Genomic DNA, 23,475 nt, shown 5'->3' with positions numbered 1-23,475 from the left:
TAAGTCTCCTCCTTTACTTGCCTGGAGGGCTTTGTCCCCAAAGTACTTAAGTGTGTTGGACGGAGGTGTGAGGGTCCTGCTTCCAGCCTCCAGGTAGAGGTGCTCCTGTTCTGTAACTGCAGAGCTTCAGGCTGGGGGAGGGGATCAGCGTCTTCTGAATCCTCAGGTTTTATTCCCTAAGGCCTGGGAGTCCCACAACACCCCTGTGGGTGGAGAGTTGGATGCTGGCTGATACAGACGGCAGCAATGATAGTACCGCGTTATGTTAGTGCATGTGAGGCGCTGGCCTAACTGTTACCTCCCTCTGTCCTCACCACAGTCCCCAGAGGTAGGGCTATTATTGACCCCTTCTTACAGAGGAGGAAACAAAGCTCAAAGAAGTTAAGTAACTTGCCTGAGGTCACAAAGCCACTCATAGCAGAGCTGGGGTACAGACATCCTGGTTCCAGAGCCCACCTCTTCCTTTTCCTTCAGGCGGGCCGCTTTGCAGTGTGATGAGCTGGGCCCATCCTGGGCCCCCAGCCTGACATATGGTCCAGGTGCCTGGCTCTTCTGGGGTGAGCCCCGTGGTGGTCACTTGTAGCACCGCTGTGTACATTGTGATAACGTCCATACTTCTCTTCCTGGTACGAGTTAATCATTTACTGCTGACATTGATTTGTGACATATGCTGTTTGATGAACCCCGCCAGCCCCTCGCTGGTATCTCAGCAGAAGCAGGGCTGCACTTCCCAGGAATCCTGAGAGGAATGATCAAAGCGTGTGTGACACGTGATCTTTACTTCTCGAAGGGCGACTGACTGTTGAGGCCCTCTGTGCTGGGACTTTGCCTGGACACACACCCTAAGCTTTGCCCGTTCACTGTTTATCCAGCCCACAGCCCATCTCCACCAGTGGCAGGTCTCTGCCCTCCAGGGCCTCAGGCAGTAGCCAGAAAAGGTGGATCAGGACCCGGCATTCAGTGGGGTCAATGTGGGGTACATGGGCTTGTGTCAGACTCATGTTCCCCGGACAGACCTTCACTCTTTACATGTTTTCTTTGCCTTTGTTTTTCCATCTGCTAAGAATGCTCTTCCCGCACTCCTTGGCCTGCGACTCATGTGTCCCTGCTCTGTGAGCCTGTGCTCACCCCTCTGTTCTCCCTCAGCAGTGTCTGTACCTTTGTCCGCCCCTCTTGCCACGGATTGCCACATGTCTGTTTGCACATCTGTTTCCCCCACCAGACCACAGAGCTCTGGAAGGACAGGGCCTGGGTCTGAGTCAGTATTCCATTGTATGGAATGTACCACATCTTCTTCATCCATTCATCTGTTGATGGACGCTTAGGTTGCTTCCATATCTTAGCAATTGTAAATAATGTTGCCATGAACATTGGGGTGCATGTATCTTTTTATTTACTCACTTATTTATTTATTTGGCTGTGTTGGGTCTTTGTTGCTGCGCATGGGCTTTCTCTAGTTGCAGCAAGCGGGGGCTACTCTTCCTTGCGGTGCGCAGGCTTCTCGTTGCGGTGGCTTCTCTTGTTGCGGAGCACGGGCTCTAGAGTGCAGGCTCAGTAGTTGTGGCGCACAGGCTTAGTCGCATGCGGCATGTGGGATCTTCCCGGACCAGGGCTCAAACCCGTGTCCCCTGCATTAGGAGGCGGATTCTTAACCACTGTGCCACCAGGGAAGTCCGATATTTTTCTACATTATCTTCTAGGAGCTTTATTGTTTTGCTTTTACAACTAGGTTGATAATCTACCTGGAATATTTTTTTTTTTTTTAATGTATGGTGTGAAATAGGACTCAAGTTTCTTTTTCTTGTTTTTCGGCTGGAGATTCAGTTTTCCCAGGACCTTTTATCACAAACTGTTCTTTTCCACTGCTCTAGAATGCCATTGGACATAAATCCAGGCGTCCCTCCCTGTAGGAATGAATTCGTTTCTAGCCACTGTTCTATTTTTCCTTTCTTGCACCAATACAATGCTGTCTTGTAACTTCATAATAAATCTTGATATCTGGTAGAACAAGTTCTCACTTCCTTCTTCTTCAAGATTATCTTGGCTATTCTCAACTCTTTGCATTTTTATGGGACAAAGAAGTTCCACCCACAAAACAAGCAAAGAAAGAAAGAAACAAAGCTTCTGCTCTTGAGATTTAAGATTGGTGTTGCACTGACTCTATAGATCAGTTCAGTAAGAATTGACAACTTGGTGGCACAGTGGTTGAGAGTCCGCCTGCCGATGCTGGGGACATGGGTTCGTGCCCCGGTCTGGGAAGATCTCACATGCCGCGGAGCGGCTGGGCCCGTGAGCCATGGCCGCTGAGCCTGCGCGTCCGGAGCCTGTGCTCCGCAACGGGGGAGGCCACAACAGTGAGAGGCCCGCCTACCGCAAAAAAAAAAAGAATTGACAACTTAATACTGTCTAGTCTTCCGGACTATAAAACCTGAAATACCCTCCCACTTATTTAGGTTTTCTTTAATTTCTCTCAATAATTCTTTGTAGTTTTCTGCACATTCGTCTTGGACATATTTTGTTAGATTTATTCCTAGTGTTTGGCATGTTTTGATGTTCTAATAAATGATATTTATGAAAGTTTAATTTTCTACCTGTTTGTTGTTGCGTATAGCCAGGCAGTTGATCTTTCGTACATTCATCTTGTGTTCAGCAACCTTGCTAAACTCATTTATTAGTTCTAATAATTTATCTGTAGGACTTTTTGGGTTTTCTGAGAACATAATCATATCATCATGAACATAATGACGGTTTTTGCTTCTTCCTTTCCAATCCTTCTACTTATTATTTATTTTTCTTGCCGTACTGCACTGGTAAGAATGATGAGTAAAACGGTGAAGCAAGCATCCTTATCTCATTCCTGTCTCAAAAGGGAAAGCTTCAACATCGTACCATTAAGCGTGATGTTTGTTCTAAGTTTTTTGCAGATACCGTCTGTTGCATTGAGGATATTCCTTTTTATTCTCGGTTTTCTGAGAGCTTCCTTTTTTAAAAATTCATGAATGGGTGTTGTATATTATCAAATGCTCATACTGAAACAATTGAGATTTGCATTTATTAGCTCATTAGTTTCTCCTTTATTTTGTCAGTGTGGTGAATTATACATTGATTGGGTGATTGGTTGGTTTTGAAACGTTCATGCAGCCATATATTCTGGGAATAAATCTCTCCTTGTCATGATGTAGCATCCCTTTTGTATATTGCTAGATCAAATCGAATATTTGTTTAGGATTTTCAGCACTATGTTTATGAGAGATATTATCCTGTAATTTTCGTTTTAAAAAACATTCTTATCAGGTTTTGGTGTCAGCTTTAACTGGCTGCATAAAAAAAGTTGAGAAGTAATCCTTCTCCTATTTTCTGAAAATTGTTTAAGATTGATATTACTACTTTCTTAAATGTCTGGAAGAATTCATGGGTGAAGCCATCTGAGCCTGAAGTTTCCTTTGTGTGAAGCTTTTCAATATGTATTCAATTCTTGAATAAATACCAGACTACCAGATTTTCTCCTTCTTCTTGTGTCAGTTTTGGTATGTTGTGTTTTCAGGAAATGTCAAATTCATTGACATAAAGTTGTTCATAATGTCCTCTTTTATTCTTTTTAACATGTGAAGAATCTGAAAAGATGGTACTTCGGGTTTTCTGTATTTCTCATTGAGTTTTGTTAGGGGTTTATTGATTTTTTAAAGTCTTTTCAAAGAACCAACTTTTGACTGTGTTTAAGCCAAATGCTGCTGTATGTATACTAATGCCATTTCCCCTGATCATTAGCTGTTTTATTAATGTTTAAGTAGTTAAAAATTGCAAAATGCATCCTTGACTTATTACAGTCTACCTTTTTAAAAAATATTTTTATTTTATTTATTTATTTGGCTGCTTTGGGTCTTGGTTGCAGCATGTGGGATCTTCGTTGCCATGTGTGGGATCTTTTTTTTTTTTTAGTTGCGGCACGAGGGATCTTTAGCTGTGGCATGTGAACTCTTAGTTGCAGCATGTGGGATCTAGTTCCCTGACCAGGGATGGAACCCAGCCCCGCTGCACTGGGAACACAGAGTCTTAGCCCTGGACCACCAAGGAAGTCCCACAGTCTACCTTAAATTGGTACTTTGACACTTCCCTGACAATGCAGAAACCTTTGAATATTTCAATTCCATTTATGCATCTCATCAACTTTTTGTGATGTATTTTCATTTTAATTAAATATATATGTAAATATTTCTATCTATATACCCCCAAACATTTTTATTGTTCTCAGAAACAGTCAATTCAGGGAATTCCCTGGCCGTCCACTGGATAGGACTCCATGCTTTCACTGCTGAGGGCCCAGGTTCAATCCCTGGTCAGGGAACTAAGATCCCACAAGCTGTGTGGCACGGCCAAAAAAAAAAAAAGAACCCAAAACACAGTCAATTTAGACTTGCCCACATAATACCTTTTCCAGTGTTCTTTATTCTTTCGTGCATTATGTTGCTTCCATCTGAGATCGTTTTCTTTCTGCTTAAGTCTCTTAGTGCAAGTCTGCTGACAGTGAATTCTCTGTTTTTCTATCTCTAAAAATGACTATATTTTACCTTTATTCTTTCTTTTTAAACTGAATGAGAACGTGGGGCTTACCTCAGTTCCCTGAGTAAAAATGTGGGGCATACCTCAGTGTGCTTCCCTTTTCTCTAAAATCCTGGCCCGCTATGCCTTGCCTGCATTTGGTTCTCTCCAGAACCTTCAGATATTTGTTTGAATTTAATCCTGCCTTTATATTTGTTTTCACCAGGAAGGCTAGTCTGGTACAAACTCCTCTGTCATAGCCAGAAGTGGAAGTTCATCTCACAAATTTGATATGTAATGTTTGCATTGTCATTGAGTCAAGAAAGTTCCTAAATTTTACCATGACTTCCTGTTTGAACCGTAGATAATTTGTATGTATCTTGGTTAATTTGTAAACATATGGGAAATTTTTCGTTATCTTTTTGTTATCGATTTCTAGCTTAATTGCATCATGGTTGGAGAACATAGTCTAAATATTTTCAGGTCTTTGAAATTTGTTTAGATTTGCTTTATGGCCCAGCATGGGTCCAATATTTATAATTTTGTGTGTGTGTTTCAGAAGCATGTGTATTCTGTACTTGATGGGAATAGTGCTTTATATATGTCTGTTAGGTCAAGTTTATTAATTGTTCTATATCCAATAGGGATTTTTTTTTTTTTTGGTCTGCTTTTTGTGTAAGAGACTAGTAGAATATGTTAAAATCTATCAGTATGACTGTGGATTTGTCTAGTTCTCTTAATTCTGTCAAGTTTGACTTTGTTTTGGAGCTTTATTATTAGATACATAATTATCATATTTTCCTAGTGAATTGAAACTGTTATCATTACGAATTGTCCCTCTTTGTGTCCAGCAATGCTTTTTACCTTAAGCTTTACTTTTTCTAATATTGATATAGCTTCCACCAGGTTTCTCTTGGTTAGTATTTATATATTTCCTTATAATTTTAATCTTGTAAAGAATATGTAGTTGTCTTTTCTTTTCCCTGTTATCCAGTCTGTTATTTCTTTTTTTTTTTTTGCGGTTCGCTGGCGTCTCACTGTTGTGGCCTCCCCCGTTGCGGAGCACAGGCTCCAGACGCGCAGGCTCAGCGGCCATGGCTCACGGGCCCAGCCGCTCCGCGGCATGTGGGATCTTCCCGGACTGGGACACAAACCCGTGTCCCCTGCATCGGCAGGCGGACTCTCAACCACTGCGCCACCAGGGAAGCCCCCAGTCTGTTATTTCTTATATTTATTTGGAACATTTAGTCTATTTATACTTCATGTAATTCTGATATATTTGGGTTTAAATCTACTGTCTTACTGTTTGCTTTTTTTTTGTTATTCTTCCACCTATTTTCTTTTCTTTATTCCTTTCTTTCTTGTCTTCTTTTTACTTTTTGGTTTTTGTTTTGTTTTGTTTTAGCTTTATTGAGATGCGATTTACAAAAAATAAAATTTACCAATTTTAAGTGTATCATTCAATGGATTTTGATAAAGGTACACACTCATGTAACCATCACCACAATACAGATGCACAACTTTTTTGTTATTCCCCAGATTTCCTCCGTGCTCCTTTGTAGTAATGCCTCTGCACCCACCACAGCCCTTAGCAAACACTGATCTACTTTTTTTTTTAATAAATTTATTTATTTTATTTATTTTTATTTTTGCCGTGTTGTGTCTTCATCGCTGCGCACAGGCCTTCTCTAGTTGTGGTGAATGGGTGCTACTCTTAGTTGTGGTGCGTGGGTTTCTCACTGCGGTGGCTTCTCTTCTTGTGGAGCACAGGCTCTAGGCACGTGGGCCTCAGTAATTGTGGCTCACGGGCTCCAGAGCACAGGCTCGGTAGTCGTGGCGCATGGGCTTAGTTGCTCCACGGCATGTGGAATCTTCCCGGACCAGGGCTTGAACCCGTGTCTCCTGCATTGGCAGGCGGATTCCCAACCACTTTGCCACCAAGGAAGCCCCAACACTGATCTACTTTCTATCCCTATAGTTTTATCTTTTAATCATACAGCATGTAGTCTTATGAATCAGAGTTTTTCCCTTGGCATAATGCTTTTGCAATTTATGATTAAATGTTTTCTTATTATTCTATTTTTCCATCTCTATTAGCTTGGAAATTTATACTCTATTATTATCTTTTAATGATAGCTTTTGGGAGGTAGTTCTCCTTGGGTCTCTTGTGTTTCTGTACATCTTACAAGCAGAGGCTCTGACTAGTTTTGTTTCGTACTGTCTTTACAAGCATGTTTGTATTGTGAACAGCCTTGGAAGATAGAGGTAGAGTCTTTCTCTCGAGCAAAGGGTAGGTTTGCTTACTCTTCTATATAATAAAGATAATATTTTCCTCCAGAGCAAAGATTAGACAGATTTTCTCACTGATGATTGTAACAGACTCAAGTTCCCTACACTCAGGGTTTCTGTCTTCTAATGCAACATGAGCAGGTGTCACCTGACCCTCTTCATGTCACCCTCTGGGAAATGGATCCCAGGGAATAGGCGCAAATGCTGATACTCTGGCACAAATGCTACTGCCGTGAGTAATAAATTGTCCTTTGTCCTTCATCCAGGAACCTTGTGTCTTCTGCCAGCATCCATGAAACTGTGTCAGGCTAACATGTTAGTTTGCAAGTAGGGTAAAATCTGAAACCCTTCACAGTTCTTTTATTTATTTATTTATTTAACATCTTTATTGGAGTATAATTGCTTTACAATGGTGTGTTAGTTTCTGCTTTATAACAAAGTGAATCAGTTATACATACACATATGTTCCCGTATCTCTTCCCTCTTGCGTATCCCTCCCTCCCACCCTCCCTATCCCACCCCTCTAGGTGGTCACAAAGCACCGAGCTGATCTCCCTGTGCTATGTGGCTGCTTCCCACTAGCTATCTATTTTATGTTTGGTAGTGTATATATGCCCATGCCACTCTCTCACTTTGTCACAGCTTACCCTTCCCCCTTCCCATATCCTCAAGTCCATTCTCTAGTAGTTCTGTGTCTTTATTCCTGTCTTGCCCCTAGGTTCTTCATGACCTTTTTTTTTCTTTTCCTTAGATTCCATATGTATGTGTTAGCATACGGTATTTGTTTTTCTCTTTCTGACTTACTTCACTCTGTATGACAGACTCTAGGTCCATCCACCTCACTACAAATAACTCAATTTCATTTCTTTTTATGGCTGAGTAATATTCCATTATATATATGTGCCACATCTTCTTTATCCATTCATCTGTTGATGGACACTTAGGTTGCTTCCATGTCCTGGCTATTGTAAATAGAGCTGCAATGAACATTTTGGTACATGACTCTTTTTGAATTATGGTTTTCTCAGGGTATATGCCCAGTAGTGGGATTGCTGGGTCGTATGGTACCCTTCACAGTTCTAGATAGAACCCTAGAGATTGTAACACACATCCTTGGCCTTACTGAAGTATAATTGGTACTTTGGCCTCTTCCAGAACAATACAAGGGTCTTAGTACCCTTTAACTCCATTTATCCCACTCCAGACTTCTATGCCATGTATTGTTTTTTATTAATATTTTTATTTTAAACCCAACAAGGCATTATACTGTCAATATTTATTTAGATTCACTCACATATTTACCATTTTCATGGTGCTTAATTTTTTTCCTGCATCTTTGACCATCCATCTAGGATCAACTTTCTTCTACCAGAAGAAAATCCTTTTGTATTTCCTTTTATTTGGGTCTGCTAATGTCACAGTCAGTCAGTCTGTCTCTCTGGTGCATCTGTTTGTTTGACTAGTGAAATATTTTAATTTCAATGTCATACTTGAAGTTTTTTTTTTTTCTGGGTGTAGAATTCTCCATGGCATTTATTTTCTTTTAGCTCTTTAAGGATGTCATCTCATTATCTCTGGCTTCCATTGTTGAGTTTCATTGTTGAGTCTGATGGTTGCCCTCTGAAAACATTTTTTCTCTTCGCTTTTTTTTTTTTTTTTTTTTTTGCAGTACGTGGGCCTCTCACTGCAGTGGCCTCTCCCGCTGCGGAGCACAGGCTCCGGACGCGCAGGCTCAGCGGCCATGGCTCACGGGCCCAGCCGCTCCGCGGCATGTGGGATCTTCCCGGACCAGGGCACGAACCCGTGTCCCCTGCATCGGCAGGCGGACTCCCAACCACTGCGCCACCAGGGAAGCCCTCTCTTTGCTATTTTTAATGTTTTCTCTTTGCGTTTTGTTTTCAACAGTTGCTACATGGCACATGTGTCAGTTATTGCTACGTTACAATATGTTGACCAACATGTGTCATTTTCAGTTATTGCTATGCAACAAACTCTCCCAAAATTTAGTGGCTTAAAACAGTATCAATTATTTAGCCCACAAATCTGCCATTTGAGCAGAGCTTAGTGGGAAAGGCTCAGTTTGATTCTACATAGTATTAGCTGGGGTGGCTTGACTGCACGATCCACTTTTAAGATGACTCATAAATGGCAAGTTGGTACTGGCTGTTGGCTGGGAGTTTATCCAGGGTTAAGGGTCCAAGAGTCATCTCCATGATGCTTCAGCTTCCCTGTGGTATGATGGCCGGGTCCCAAGAAAAAAGAGGTAGAGGCTTCCAGTTTCTTAAATCCTTGCTCTAGAAACTAGGACGGCATCACTTCTGCCATATTCTTGGTAAAGCAGTTACAAAGCCAGGTTAAAGGGTAAAGACACATAAATTCCCACTACTCAGTGGCTCAGTGGGAGGAATGTAAGTGTGGATTTGGTGGGGGGGGTAGAGGAGGATTTATAGAGTATTTTAAATTAATGGAATAATGTTTTCCATCAATTTTGGAAAGTTCATAGTCATTAACTCTTCAAATATGGCTTCTGTACAATTCTTTTTCTATTCTGTTTTTGTATCTCCACTTATATGTATGTTAGATCTTTACATTATATATTCTATGTCTTTTATCTAGTTTCCTGTATTTTCCAAGCTTTTGTCTCTCCATGCTTTATTCTGTTTACTTTTTTCTTACCTATCTTCCTTTTCACAATTTTCTATTCAGCGTTGTCCAATCTGCTATTATACCTAACCACTGAGCTCTTAATTTTGGCAATTGTATCTTTAAATTCTGCAATATCCACTTGGTTCTTTTTTTTATATAGTTTAAAGTGTTTTGCCAAAATTGTAAATCTTCTATTTTATCCTAATATTGTCATAGTTATTTTAAAGTCTGTGTCAGGTAACTTCAGTATTTGTAGACCCCCCAGTTATAGGTCTTTTTCTCTTGTATATTGTCTCTGTTGGTTTTCTTTCATACTTTCTTTTTTTTAAATATTTATTTATTTATGGCTGCACTGGGCCTTAGTTGTGGCATGTGTGATCTTCTGTCGCGGCGCACGGGCTCTTCGTTGTGGTGTGTGGGCTTCTCTCTAGTTGTGGCACGCTGGCTCCTCTCTAGTTGTGGTGTGCAGTCTCCAGAGTGCGGGAGCTCAGTAGTTCCAGCGCACAAGCTGTCTAGTTGTGGCATGCAGGCTCAGTAGTTGCGGTACGTGGGCTTAGTTGCCCTGCGGCATGTGGGATCTTAGTTCCTCGACCAGTGATCGAACCTGCGTCCCCTGCATTGGAAGGCGGATTCTTAACCATTGGACCACCAAGGAAGTCCCATCTTTCATGTTTTCTTATCTCTTCATGTGCCTGGGGAGTTTTGCTTTCATGCTGGACCATGGATTTGCAACAATGCTTGTGGAAATATACGTGATGATATTTTTTGAAAAAGAAAGAAAGGAAAGGAAATCTTTTCAAATAAAAAGAAAGCCCCAACTCCATTTAGGGGTGTGTGTGTGTGGTGGGGGAAGGGAGTCCAGCTGGAGCAGGTCAGTCCACAGCAGCAAGCAGGCAGGCACCTGTTTGCAGGGACACAAGTCTTCAGATTCCATCAAGGGCACAGGCCAAGGGTTCCTCCCGGCTCACTTCTGTGTCTTCCTCCTCTGCCCTGGCTCCTCAGGCTCTTCCAGCTGGAGACAGAGGCCGATGCCCTGGTGAACTTCCAGCAGTATTCTTCCCAGTTGCCGCCCTTCTACGAGAGCTCCAACCACATCCTGCATGTTGAGGTCCTGCAGCAGCTGACCGACCTCATCCGCAACCACCCCAGCTGGTCGGTGGCCCACCTGGCGGTGGAGTTGGGGATCCGAGAGTGCTTCCATCACAGCCGCATCATCAGGTGGGCGGGGGGCTTGGCCAGGTGGGGCAGGAGGGCAGGACCCTGGGGATACTGGGTGTGGATGGGGAGTCTCAGTCCAGCCTCAGTTCCCCTCCATAAACTCAAAGGTTGCCCAGAACGTTTGACTTCAAAAGGGGCAGCATTGCCTCTGGGTTAGAGCAGGGGAATGCTGACTAAAGTCAGAAGGAACAATGTAACATTTCTGGGGTGCCTGCCAGGTGCCAGGCCCCTGGTAGCTGTTTTATACCCACCATGAACTTGAATCCTCTCAACATGCCCATGAAGTAGTGTCATCCCAGTGAGAGGTTATGTGACTTGTGCAAGGTCACTCAGCTGCAGAGGGCTGAAGAGGCTTCAGATCCTTGGTGTCTCCTTCCAAAGGCCTGGTTGCCCTTCTGGAAGCTGGAACACTTAGTCTCCTATGTCTGTTCGGCCAACAGGCCCCTGGGGAGGGCCCCGTGCCAGCCAGAGGACTCGAGCTCACCATCCTGCCCTGAGGTAGCCACACCTCCAGTTCTCTGCTTCAGACAGCTTGGTTCAGCTCCCGGGCCCAAAGCTCAAAAATCTTCACTGCCTTTTACAGTTTACCGGCATGATCTTGGACGTAATGGTGTTTGATCTCACAATAGTTCTATCGATTTCCTAGGGCAGGCATGGCAGGTATTATTTTTATTTTTTTGTAGACAAGGATATTGAACCCTAGAAAAGTTAAGTGAATTGCCCGTGGTTGGTGAGATTTCTGCCTTCTGCGATTCTTTCTATGCCACCCCACTGCCCGCTTAAGGCTGGTGTGGCCCTAGGGCACATCCCTCATACAGGTGTGCAGACTGAACTAAAAACTGATACAGGTCACATCAGTTACAGGTAAATTGTGACTCAGCCCTGAGTTTGAACCAGCCAGCTTGAGCAGGGCACGAATGCTCTTGGGCTCCTCCCCCACCTCCCCTGCGTCTGCACTTGGCTTTCTCAGTGCCCCGCCCACCTCATGCCGCACCCCTCACCTCCCCGGCCCTCCCCTGCAGCTGCGCCAACAACAGGGAGAATGAGGAGGGTTGCACTCCCCTGCACCTGGCCTGCCGCAAGGGCGACTGGGAGATCCTGGTGGAGCTGGTGCAGTACTGCCACGCCCAGATGGACGTCACCGACAACAACGGAGAGACCGCCTTCCATTACGCTGTCCAGAGTGACAATTCCCAAGTGCTGCAGGTGAGCAGGGGTGGAGACAGGGCGACTGATTCTGGCCTCTCCTTACCACGGCCGCAGCTGTCTTTGGGCCTCTGGGCTCAGGTGTCCCTCCGGGCCTCTCACTGTCCCCACCTTGATCCTTGAGGCCTGAGCCCCTTCGTGGAGGGTGTAGCCCCACCTGGCACTTGCCTCCCCATGCTTGTCAAGGAGACACATCCTCGGCCACTTTGCTCCTACAACCCTGGGAAAGTCCTCCAACCCAGCAAACTGAGCTCAAGGTCTAGTCCCGTCAGTCAGTTTAATTCAGCTTCTCCTGATCACTCACTGTAGGCTGGGCCCCTGGGCCAGGTGAATTTCAGCCCCTGCCTGGAGGCGCCCATGGTCCAGCAGGACCTGAGCTTAACTTTTTACAGCAACTCAAAATAAACAAAACTCCATCTGGCTCCTGTAGGCATTTGCACCAAAGGCACTCCTTCCGTTAAATTTTTGATTAGCTGGGCAGAAAAATAAAAATTGTAGGCAAGTAGATCAAATGATGAAAAGGCTACCTTATATATCAGATAGAAAAGACAGAATACTGGGCAGTATTTTATTGCCTAGAATTAGAAGATTCTTGTAAAGGTTATATCCTTCTCTGTGCCTTGGCATCAGAATGGGACCACATTATTCCAGAAAATATGGATTCCTGTCTTATGGTTAATGCTCTCAGGGAAGGGAATTCTATACCCACTGTTGAACTCTGCCCTTACTGAGACCCCACTGTGTGCTCGGCACAGCACCACGTAGAACCTGCCTCGATTCAGAGGGCGGGTACACACTCTTATCGATAGCTGTCCTTTACCGCTGGTCCCGTGCCTGACCCTGTACTCAGTGTTTTATGTGTTCTAGTTAATTCTCATGTTTTATGTGTTCTAGTTAATTCTCAAGATAACCTCTGTGGGTGGGGGCCGTTATCTTCTTCTCTTCGCCAAAGAGACTGAGGTTCAGCGAAGTTTTGTGCCCGGGGAGGGGTGCCACGGAGCTGTGAGCGGTGGGGCTGGCCCTTGAATCGGGCCTGGATGCCAGCACCTCGGCCAGCACCTGCTGTGTCCCTAGCCTGTCCACAGACCCAGCTGGTCACAGGGGTGCACAGGGGTCATAATTAACCTCAGGGAAACAGCTTTCAACCACAGTCGAGGAAATAAAATCCTCATGGCCGTTTTATTAATACTGGTGTTTTGTTTTGTTTCGTTTAATGAAAAAATAATACCTACACGTAGCTGAAAAATTCAGGCAGGACAGAAGGGTATGCAATGGAAAGCAAGTCTCATTCCCACCCAGACCCCCAGTGCCCATCCTAGGTACAACCTCTTTTACATTTCCTGATTGAGAAATATTTCATACACGCCACAGTCATGCCAGACCAGCGCCCCAGCCAATACTGGCACAGTCAGCTTCTTTCTCTCCCCAAAGCCTCCTTTCTTGGTGGCTTCTCTTGAAGTTCTTGTCAGTGTTCTCGTGGAGTCCAGCTTCCCTTCCCCTGAGGCCCCAGAGAGGGACGGCCACAGCGGTGGATGTTAGCAGAGGGACAGGCCAGGGGCCTCGCTGTGTTTGGCGCCTGCCCACTCCGAGGTCTTGCTGTCAGCTCCTAGGGAAGAACGCATCGGCTGGCGTGAACCAGGTGAATAACCAAGGGCTGACCCCGCTGCACCTGGCCTGCCAGCTGGGGAAGCAGGAGATGGTCCGTGTGCTGCTGCTGTGCAACGCTCGCTGCAACATCATGGGGCCCAGTGGCTACCCCATCCACATGGCCATGAAGTTCTCCCAGAAGGGGTAAGACCCTGCCCTGCCCCACGTGATCCGAGGGACCTCCCGTCTGCGCGGCCAGTTCCCCTGCCCAGGCGAGCAGTGGCCTCCACAGGCTCATTAGGTGCGTGTCAGATCCTGGTGCCAAGGGCTGCCCTGGTACAAAGAAAGTATTTGATGAATGTGTGGGAGTGTCAATCTCGGTCCATGAGCTCTGCTGTGCAGGGAATAGAACTTTGAAAGTTGCTCAGTCGTGCACCTTAATTTCTGACCGTGAGCCTCCCTCTACCAAACTGGAGATAAACAATCTTAAACTTCCCACCACATCTGACCTGAACAGCCCCTTCATGGCTGCTGTGCTGGTGCAGCTTCTGTGCCCAACTCGAAACCTAGGAATGCTTAGCAAGGTGGCCCAGGGCCCCATCCGCCTGATGCATCCCTCCTTCCTGGGGGGTGGCACTGCTGGGACTCAGGTGCCAGGCCCATGTCCTCGGGAGCTCTAGACCACTCATTTCTTCCTTTCTCCCCAGCCCTGGGAAACCTGGTCTCAGGATAATTCTTCTCCACGTGCAGTGTGTGCACGTGCATGCGTGCGTGCGTGTGTGTGTGTGTGTGTGTATGTAGGAGGGATAAAAGAGATGACTATCCCAAAATACTGCCCAGCAGGTACAGTAACTAGAATGAATGAGTGAGTGAATGAGTCAGGTGGTCCCTCAGTCCCGGGCACTGTGCCTTACAGAGGTGGTTGAGAGAAAGCCCGGAACAGGGGATACAGAAGTCGCCCAGTACTTTCCAGAGCCATGTGGTAGACGGGCAGCAAGAAATGAGCTCAGAGGGGCTGCCCTCGGGTTGGGGGCAGGCACACTCCCCCTCCCTCAGGGTTTTCCTTCCTCTGGGGTCTGCACCCACCTTTCGGCCCCTGGAGGGCATTGATGTCCCCTTGAAGGTCTGGTGCAAGCTTGGACAAACCCTCCTTTCCTTGATTCTTCCTCGTACAGCCAAGATGAACTAGAACTTTTGGGAAGATTTGACCAAATGGTTGGAGACAATCCCAGCACTCCCACCCCCAGTCACCCCCAGTTACTGAGTTGCAGGTTGCAACCTGAATGGACACACGTGATGAGCGATGCTCTCCCATACCCAAGGGCTGGCACGGTGGCCCTGCTCCAGCTTGGGTCCAGCCACCCTACTGGCTTCAGTCACCTTCTTGGTCCAGGTTACTTCCAAGATCCCGATGTGGCCCAGGTTGCTCCCTCCTCAGACACCTGCAAACATCCCAGGCCTCCCGTGTGGATCGTTGCAGATGAGACAACACGAGTCGTCTCATACCTTGGGTGTGCCCTGCACACAGCCACGCTCCTCTCAGGGCTCCAAGGGGGCACATCTCTCTGTCACCACGTGGCAGCCCGCGCATTCGTACTCTGAGAATCACAAGTGTTAGGGTTACTGGGACTGGTTCCATCCCAGCCCCAATCTGGGGGCCCCTCTGCTGTTGGTATTGGCTCAGCCGAGCTTACAGAGAGCTGGGTTGGGCCCAGGACCCCACTTTGACTTAGCATAATGTCTTCAAGGTTCGTTTGTGTCAGTAGCCTGTATCAAAAGGTCCTTCCCTTTTAAGGCAGAATTACTCCATTTTATATACCACATTCTGCTTATCCATTCATATGTCCATGGAGACTTAGGCTGTTTCCGTCTTTTGGCTGTTGTGGGTAATGCTGCAGTAAACACTGGCATACAAGTATCTTCTTGAGCCCCTGCTTTCAGTTCTTTTGGTTGTCGATCTAGGAGTGGAAAGCAACTGCACTTGTAACCACCCTGCCTACTGCCTCCTACAGGACGCAGTCACTACTTGCAACACCAGTCGTTTGGGAAGCAGGGGAGGATAGAGGGTGGCCGTGTGCTAGTCACAGGCACCCATGTTACAGACAGGCCCAGCCACTTTCCAGAGGTCACCAGTGGGAAGCTGGGGCTTAACCTCAAGCCTGTCTGACGCTGCAGCCAGCACCAGTGAGCGTGATCATTGCTGACCGAAGTCAGCAAGGAAGGCTTCCTGGAGGAGGGGGCTTGAGATGTGACTTGAGGGGCTCAGGATACCGTTGCCGTATCACCGTATGCATGCTGGTTGGTTTTGTTGCAACTGTATTTGCAGGAGCTCTCCCTCACCAGTAGATGAAGCCTTGATTCGTGGCCTCTTCCAGTGTCAGGCTGCCCCCGCCGGCCTTCCTCACTCCCACGTGGCTTCTCTCTCCCCAGGTGTGCTGAGATGATTGTCAGCATGGACAGCACCCAGATCCACAGCAAAGACCCTCGCTACGGAGCCAGCCCCCTCCACTGGGCCAAGACCGCAGAGGTAGGCAGGTCTGAGGGTGAGCCGGGCAGGGGGAGGGTCCCAGAGCCCTTTGTTCCTTAGCTACCTATAGGAAGGAGGTTCCTGAGAGGTCTCTGCGGGTGGGCCCAGGAGATAAGCCCAAGGAGGGATGATGTCCTGGCATTGCAGGTGAGTGTCCCCTCTGCGGTTTCCTCATGTGTGAATTGGGGATCTGTGGCCTGCCTGTGGAGGTATCGTGAAGTCAGCAAAGCAGTGCGTGAGAAAATTCTTCATAAATTGTCAAGCACCTCAACGCAAATAGAAGGTGACTGCCGATGGTGATGATGGTGGCTCTAGTTTTGTCTATAGAGAGCCTGGCCGGCATCTCCTCTGAGGCCTCTCCCTGAGCTAAGCTGTGAGCCCCTGGGAGGATGGAGGTCTCTGATCACTTATCTCCAGGAAGCACAGCTATCAGTGCACTGGATGCCCTCAAAGATGATGGGATACTCCTAAATGTGACAGGCCAGGAGGGAAGAGACTGACAACCACTGTGGATACCTTCACACCAGGAGCTAGACACCAAGTCAGGCCCTCCTGTATGTTTTCTTGTTCCTTGTCAGCACATCTGTGGCGTGGGAACTTGCATTCCCATTTTCGCAGCAGAGAAAACTGAGGTGCACAGGGGCACAGTGACCCTTCCAAGCTCAGACGATGGGGATGAAGTGGGGCTGAGCTTTGGGCTCAGGTCTGTCAGGGTCCAAAGTCCAGGCTCTCCGGGGCTGTTGGGTGAGCAAGTGTGTGTGTTGCCAAGGCCCAGATGGGGTCATACCTTTGCAGGGTCCCGGGCAGGGTGGCAGGGAGTGGGGCATTTCTGGGGCAGGGCCCAGAGGAACCTTTGCAGGGAGGGATGGGGTCCTGTGAGCTCCAGGAAAGGACCCTGAAGCCCTTTGAAAAAGTCACCACAGCTTCAGCTTTTTGTCCCCTAGTTCCTGGGATGTGGCCGGTGTGGGAGGCAAGATCTAGGGCCACCCCCAGAACTGGGGCCTACCACCTTGGCTCCTCCCATTGCTGGAGCTTTCCAGAGGCCCGAGACCTGAAGGAAGTGGCCCTGCCCAGGTGCCACCAGGTGCCACAGTCCGCAGCTGCTCTCAGCACCCTGCTGACTCGGGCCGGAACCCTGTCTCCGCAGATGGCCCGTCTGCTGCTGAAACGGGGCTGCGACGTGAACAGCACCAGCTCCGTGGGGAACACAGCCCTGCACGTGGCCGTCATGCGCAACCGCTTCGACTGCGTCATGGTGCTGCTGACCCACGGGGCCAACGCCAAAGCCCGCGGCGAGCACGGCAACACGCCGCTGCACTTGGCCATGTCGGTGAGCCCCGGGCTTACTGCCTACTCGGCAGGGGTGCAGGTGACCAGCAGGGCTGGGGCATGCCCCGCTCTGAACCCAGAATAAGAGCCCCTTCCTCTGCGCTCCAGGACCTCTCATTCCCGTGCCCCCATGTGACATCTGGATGCTGTGAGAGGGGAAAATACAGCTCTGGCTACTGACCGTGGCCTTGGGCAACTCACATCACCTCTGCCAGCCTTGACTTCCATCTGGAGAATGGAAGTGTTGGTACCCACCTGACAGAGTGGTTGAGTGGATTCAGTAATAGACACCCGGTAACTCCATGAGGGATGTCTAAGTAGCACATGTAAGACCTGGCATGGAGTAAGCATCCCCGAGACGTTCGTTCTCCTTCCCTGCACCATCAGGGAAAACTATGCATCTGCATGTTGCCCTTATCTCCCTGGTAGACGCCAAGCTCCTGGAAGGCCGGGCCTGCTTACACATCCTGGTGGCCCATGGTAGCTGCTGGTCACCTTTGCTGGTTCATTAGAGAGCACAGTTCCTGCCCTTAAAGCCCCTACAGTCTGGTTAGACAACTACATCATGAACATACTAAATGCAGGGGAGGGAGTGTTATTTGTTACAGACGTGTGTGTGTGTGTGTGTGTGTGTGTGTGTGTATGTATAACTGTAGCAAACCATATGTACCCATAATTCTGTTCAACATGTCTCGGAGTGATAGAATAGGAGATTCCCCTGGAACTCTAAAAGAAGGAGATTTAGGACAAAGTAAAAGACATCCTGTTTTATACCAAAGGTCATAATTGTAGAGGGGATGTTGCCCAAGAGACTGAAACTATAAATAAAACTGTGGACATTTTTAGCACCGAATGGGCCCTTTGAATTATGTAGTTGAACAGTTCTTAAACTTTTTGGTCTGTTTGATCCTTTTATGCTTTTCAAAATTATTGAGAATCTCAAAGACTGTTTATTTGAATGTTATCTATCCATATTTACCATATTAGAAATTAGAAGTGAGGGATTTTCAACGTACTTATTAATTCATTTAAAAAAAACAATAATTTACCAAGCCAATGCTAACATAAGTAACATTTTTATGGAAGATCGACTTTATTTTCCAAAACAAAAAATAATTGAAAAGAGTTGGCATCGTTTTACATTTTTGTGAATCTTTTTAATGCCTGGCTTCAGAGAAGGCATGGAGTTTCCTGTCTTCTGCTACATTTATTCAGTATGTTGTTGCATATGTTAAAAATATGAAGAAACTCTGGCCTCACATAGATATGTACATAGTTGGAAAAGATATGTAGTTGTACCTTTGCAGATAATTGTGGGTATTCTTTCTTTCTTTTTCTTTTCTTTTTTTTTTTTTTGGCCACGCTGCGTGGCTCTCGAGATCTTAGTTCCCCAACCAGGGATTGAACCCGGGCCCCGGCAGTGAAAGCGTGGAGTCCTAACCACCGAACCGCCAGGGAATTCCCCCTGGATATTCTTTCGTATTGCACCAAACTGACAAGGGGTAGTTTCTGACAAGTTGGTTGCAGTGGACACTCTGAAATCATCTCCTCGGACTTTTCACTCTGTTACTCTGAAAACCATTGGCATCTTTTGCACTTTGCCTGGATCTTTACCCCTGCACGACTTCGTGTCATTCTTGGAAAACATTGGTTTGCTGAGTATGCCTAGCTACCAGATGTTGACCCATTTTGTTATACAGTCTCAAAACCCCACAGTTGTAAATATCACCACAATTTCATCAGAAAAGTCTTTAAATTCGGGGAAGCTGTCAAGCCCATCATGACATAGAGCAGTGTTCTAGAATTCCAGTTCTTTTTTTTTTTTGGTACGCAGGCCTCTCACTGTTGTGGCCTCTCCCGTTGCGGAGCACAGGCTCCGGACGCGCAGGCTCAGCGGCCATGGCTCACGGGCCCAGCCGCTCCGCGGCATGTGGGATCTTCCCAGACCGGGGCACGAACCCGTGTCCCCTGCATCGGCAGGCGGACTCTCAACCACTGCGCCACCAGGGAAGCCCACAGAATTCCAGTTATTGTTTGAGAGCTTGAGTTCTATCACTGGCACAAAATACTGCCAGCTGTTTTTCTTGAAGTGATAGGCTCACCGCATTCATTTTTGAGAAAATACCTCCTAGATACCCAACGCTGAACAACTGTAGTTTGTCTGCCAGTTGTTTCTCGACTAAAAACAGTTTCTCTTGCAAAAAAGCAGCTCGTTCTGCTTGCAGCTGAAACAGTCACGCAGTGCTTTTCCCGAGACAACCATCATACGTGGTTAGGCCACAGAAATGCCTTGTGCATACTGTGTATTTTATGACAACGAATACACCAGTGTCGAAACTTAATGAGATTAACATTTCTTACGGCTTCATCAACGGCCTTCTTAAGTGAAGCTGGCTGTTTAATGAATGAATTTACTTTTTACGATGAGTGCGTGGCAGAGGAGAAAAGCATGATGACTGTTAGTTTGGTGCCACTGCCTTGCTTCATGCTAAGGCACCAGCAGTTTTATCCACAGTTGTTTTTACACCATCGGTGCAAAAGTTAACGCAGTGCAAATGCAAACAACACCTTGATGTTTTCATGAATATGCTTCTAACCTCTTGAACCCTCCAAGGGGTCTCCGTATTCATAGGGGTCCACAGTGCTTACTTTGAGAACTGCTGACATAGGCCATTGTGTGCAGTTTTTGGCGGATTCACGAGCCACTTTTACAATTTTGTACTTAATCATTGCTTTAATTTGGCTTGTTTTAAGCTTAAATTTATTTTGAAGGAACTGTTATATTACCACCATAGGTGGTAGACCAGTGCCACAAATAAAAGGTAACCAAAGAAGAAATATATAACTAATGGTTAAAACACACGTTTACCTGTGGCCATATACATCCTAATGGTACATGAACAGCAGTTTGGAAAACGGCTTTCTAGACACGCCTCTTCATTCTCTAGGCAAGGAAATCAGGCCCCGAGAGAGGGAGGTGATAAGCCCAGCACTCAGGTCTCCTGGCAGCCAGTCTGTTGGTTTGTGCTGGGAAAACACGCCCAGCCCGGCCCCCGCTGCCCAGCCTCCAGACGTTCACTGTGCATTCTCTGGGGAGGGGGCTGCCGTCAGGGAGGATGTGTGCTCGGTTTCCCCCTCAGAACCGGGGCCCTGGACTCGATGGGGGCCTTTCCTCACTTACCCTCTCCTGCTGGTCCTGCGAGCGACCAGCAGCTGACCCTTCAGTGGCCCCACGGCTCCTGGGTCGGGGGTCATAGATGTTTTGCTTCTTTAGAGAAGGAGCTGGCGGGGCTGGGGGCCGGGTTTTTAAATTCTCACCTGGCGATACTTGTAAGCCTGTTTGTCAGGGCAGTGGCCTTCCAACTGTAGACTGTGCAGTATGGGATTGACTGTGGGTCGGGGTCAGAAGGGTTCCAGTGTCTCTCCCCATGCTGGTGAGAGGTCCGCCAAGTTGATGGATTGGAGGGGAAGAGGCTGGGGTCCTTTCTGTCTTCATTCCCCTGAGCTGTTGCATATTTCCCCCTCACTCCATCACCAACAGAAAGACAACATGGAGATGATCAAGGCCCTCATTGTGTTTGGGGCAGAGGTGGACATTCCGAATGACTTTGGAGAAACTCCTGCGTTCATGGCCTCCAAGAATAGCAAACGTATGTGCTCTATACTCTGGGACCAGAGTTGGGCAGGGGTGGGTGTGGGGCGCAGGGACTGGGGAGCAGGGAAGTCCCAGCCATCAGCTGCCCACGTCCTGTCCATACCCGCCCCCAGTTGCTCCCTGCACAGAGCGGCTAGGAGCAGTGGGAGGCCCAGAAGGGAAGTTTCCTTTTCCCAAGAACAGGGCCCCTGACCACTAGATGGGGGCCCCAGGAGGCTTGCCAAGGCAGTGTCCTCTTCTGTGCGGCCACCATCCTGCCTCAGGGTGCCAGGACTCTGGGGGGTGGGGGGCGGGGTAGGCAGCAGCAGCAGCCCTCGTCCCCCCTCTCGGGGAACTCACTGACGGAGCCACTTGCAAGAGCAGCCACTGGCCGGTGCATGTGCTGCATGACACATGTTACCCCCGGTGCACACAGGCATGTGCTACATGGCACGTGTGCACTCCTCGTGCACACAGGCACCGTGCATGTGCTGCACGCTGGCTCAGTGAGCCTTGGCTTCAGGGCTGGAAAGAGCAGATCCTCCTCACCAGAAGGCTGGCGCCCTCTGGAAGGTTCCAGGGAACTGTGGAGGTTGCTGTGGGTGTGTACCTGATAGCGTTTGCAAGCAAGCGTGTGTGCATGTGCATGCATGTGCGTTTTCAGTTATCCCATCCGTTAGATGGGAGTAAATGCCCACTGGCTGGTTCGTTCCTGCTGAGCTCTGAAAGCCTCAAGAATTGCTGAACGTGGAGGTGGGAGTCCTGCTTTCTTGACTGGTGTAGAAGGGAAAGCGGGGGTTCCTCAAATACTCGGGCCAGGCAACACCGACCTCCTCCTTCCATGTTCCAAGTCTGACTCCCAGGACCCGCCCCAGCCCCAGGCAGCTGCTTTGGATATAACAGACTAGAGTCAGCACGCCTGTCAGGGTGGGATCAGGGCTCTGGGGCACCCCCGACCCCCCACATACCCAGATGGCCTGGGAGAGGGGACCATGTGTGGAAGGGAGGGACCTCTCACTTGCACATCGACAGTTTCTGATCCTGTGCAATCTCCCCCTCCCCAAACATGACAAGTCGTCACCAGGAAGGCGCTCCTAACTCTGCTGAGAACCGTGGGGGCCGACTACCGCTCCCCACTCGTCCAGGGGGTCTCAGCGGAGCAGTGCTCAGTAGCAACGCACTCCTTCTCCCTGGAAAGATCTCAGCCCCCACCGATCAGCTTCAACAACCTAGGTAGGCAGCTCCCCTCCTCTCTACCTGGCTCCCAGGCCCTTGGGTCAGAGCAGTCCCTGTGGGAAAGAAACGGGGCCCCATGGGAGAAGTTGTTGAAGGAAGCAAAGGAGGGTGGGCAGCATTTGTCAGCCTCGGGTGCAGCCAGCAACCCATAGTGCCCAGAGGCTGCTGGGGTCCCTGGCTAATGGCCCGCGGTCCATTTCCCCCAGAGGGTGCCCTGGACACCCATGAGGTGGGTACTTTCTTGGCCTCTCTGTGCCCTGGGAGCTCGGGTGGGCAGTGAGGAGTGCTGGTGGTGGCTCAGAGCCCTCGTCCCCCTGGCTATGACCAGGAGCATTTCGGCCACGCTGCTGAATCTCTGTCAGATCTCTGTGTGCTCCTCTTCTGGCCCCATTGGTGACCTACTGGCCAGGCAACCAGGATCTGCCCCATGCATCCTTGGTGTCCGTGGAGACAGCCCCTGAGGAGGCGGAGACCTTCTCTGGGCTTCTGTGGGCTGGCCCATCCAGGGCCCTGGATTGTTTGGGAGCGGGCTTCCCTGAACAGGGCAGTCAGAGACCGATCCTTGGCAAGCTGGTGCTTTTTTTTTTAACTCTTGGCGAATCAGACACCAGCGTCTTCAGCCAGGATACCCCGGCCAACCCTGGAGCTCAGGACGGGCAGAGCTGGCAGCCACAGTTAGTCCTTCTGGCTCCGCCTCTCTCCTCCCCCTGCCCCTCCCCACCCAGGACCTGCCCCCCATCGTTATCTCTCAATTTTACAGGCAATCAGCCACCTAAGCCAGGCTGGATGGTGGGCCTGGGGCGCGGCGTCAGATGGGTAATGCCCTGGGCCTAGAGGGGCCGCAGAGCCCGCTGTGCCCCAAGTTAGCTGCAGCTCTAGTCCCCGCTGCTCCTTTGTCTCAGCTGCACGTCCCTCTCCCTGGTGCTCTGTCCACGCCTCTCCTGGTCAGTCTCCCACTTACCTTGTCCACTCTGGCCACTTGCCCTGGTGAGGGGGAGACACACTGCCTGCCAGCCTGCCGTCCTGCTTTGCTGCATCTAGACTCCATGCACAGCTGTGGGAAGGGCCCGTCAGAATCGGGATGACGTGACACTGCTGGGCCAGGCGACCTGGGGCCGGGCTGCTTGTCAGGAGGGCAGCTAATCCATTTGGTGGGTGTGGGATGGGCCTTGGGCACAGGGGAAAACATGGATGCTATGCGTGGGTGCATCCGATCTGAGGCCGCTGGGGAAGTTTCCAGACCTGGGATCAGGGCAAGAGGCAT

At 48.4% G+C, this 23,475-nt stretch overlaps 1 protein-coding gene across 8 annotated transcripts in view; it reads left to right on the top strand.

Moving 5' to 3' along the window:
- Positions 1 to 23,475, top strand: part of PLA2G6 (phospholipase A2 group VI) — a 50,289-nt gene that overhangs the window by 9,911 nt on the left and 16,903 nt on the right. For 7 of the 8 annotated variants that reach the window (XM_089921309.1, XM_022596648.3, XM_089921310.1 and 4 more), the window contains 7 exons: positions 10,477 to 10,692; positions 11,715 to 11,898; positions 13,502 to 13,689; positions 15,916 to 16,012; positions 17,160 to 17,342; positions 20,883 to 20,991; positions 22,050 to 22,208. In XM_089921309.1, the coding sequence (XP_089777435.1) occupies positions 10,477 to 10,692; positions 11,715 to 11,898; positions 13,502 to 13,689; positions 15,916 to 16,012; positions 17,160 to 17,342; positions 20,883 to 20,991; positions 22,050 to 22,208 (1,136 nt within the window). The remainder of the gene's footprint in view (positions 1 to 10,476; positions 10,693 to 11,714; positions 11,899 to 13,501; positions 13,690 to 15,915; positions 16,013 to 17,159; positions 17,343 to 20,882; positions 20,992 to 22,049; positions 22,209 to 23,475) is intronic. The other variant, XM_089921308.1, reaches the window with a different exon arrangement.

Source organism: Delphinapterus leucas, chromosome 11, assembly GCF_059928025.1.
Source record: "Delphinapterus leucas isolate spDelLeu-1000000601 "Yukka" chromosome 11, BTC_Dleu_Yukka2, whole genome shotgun sequence".
In the NCBI taxonomy this organism is placed as follows: Eukaryota; Metazoa; Chordata; class Mammalia; order Artiodactyla; family Monodontidae; genus Delphinapterus; species Delphinapterus leucas.
The sequence above is the reverse complement of the archived record's forward strand: the minus strand, read 5'-3'. Positions and strand labels throughout refer to the sequence as shown.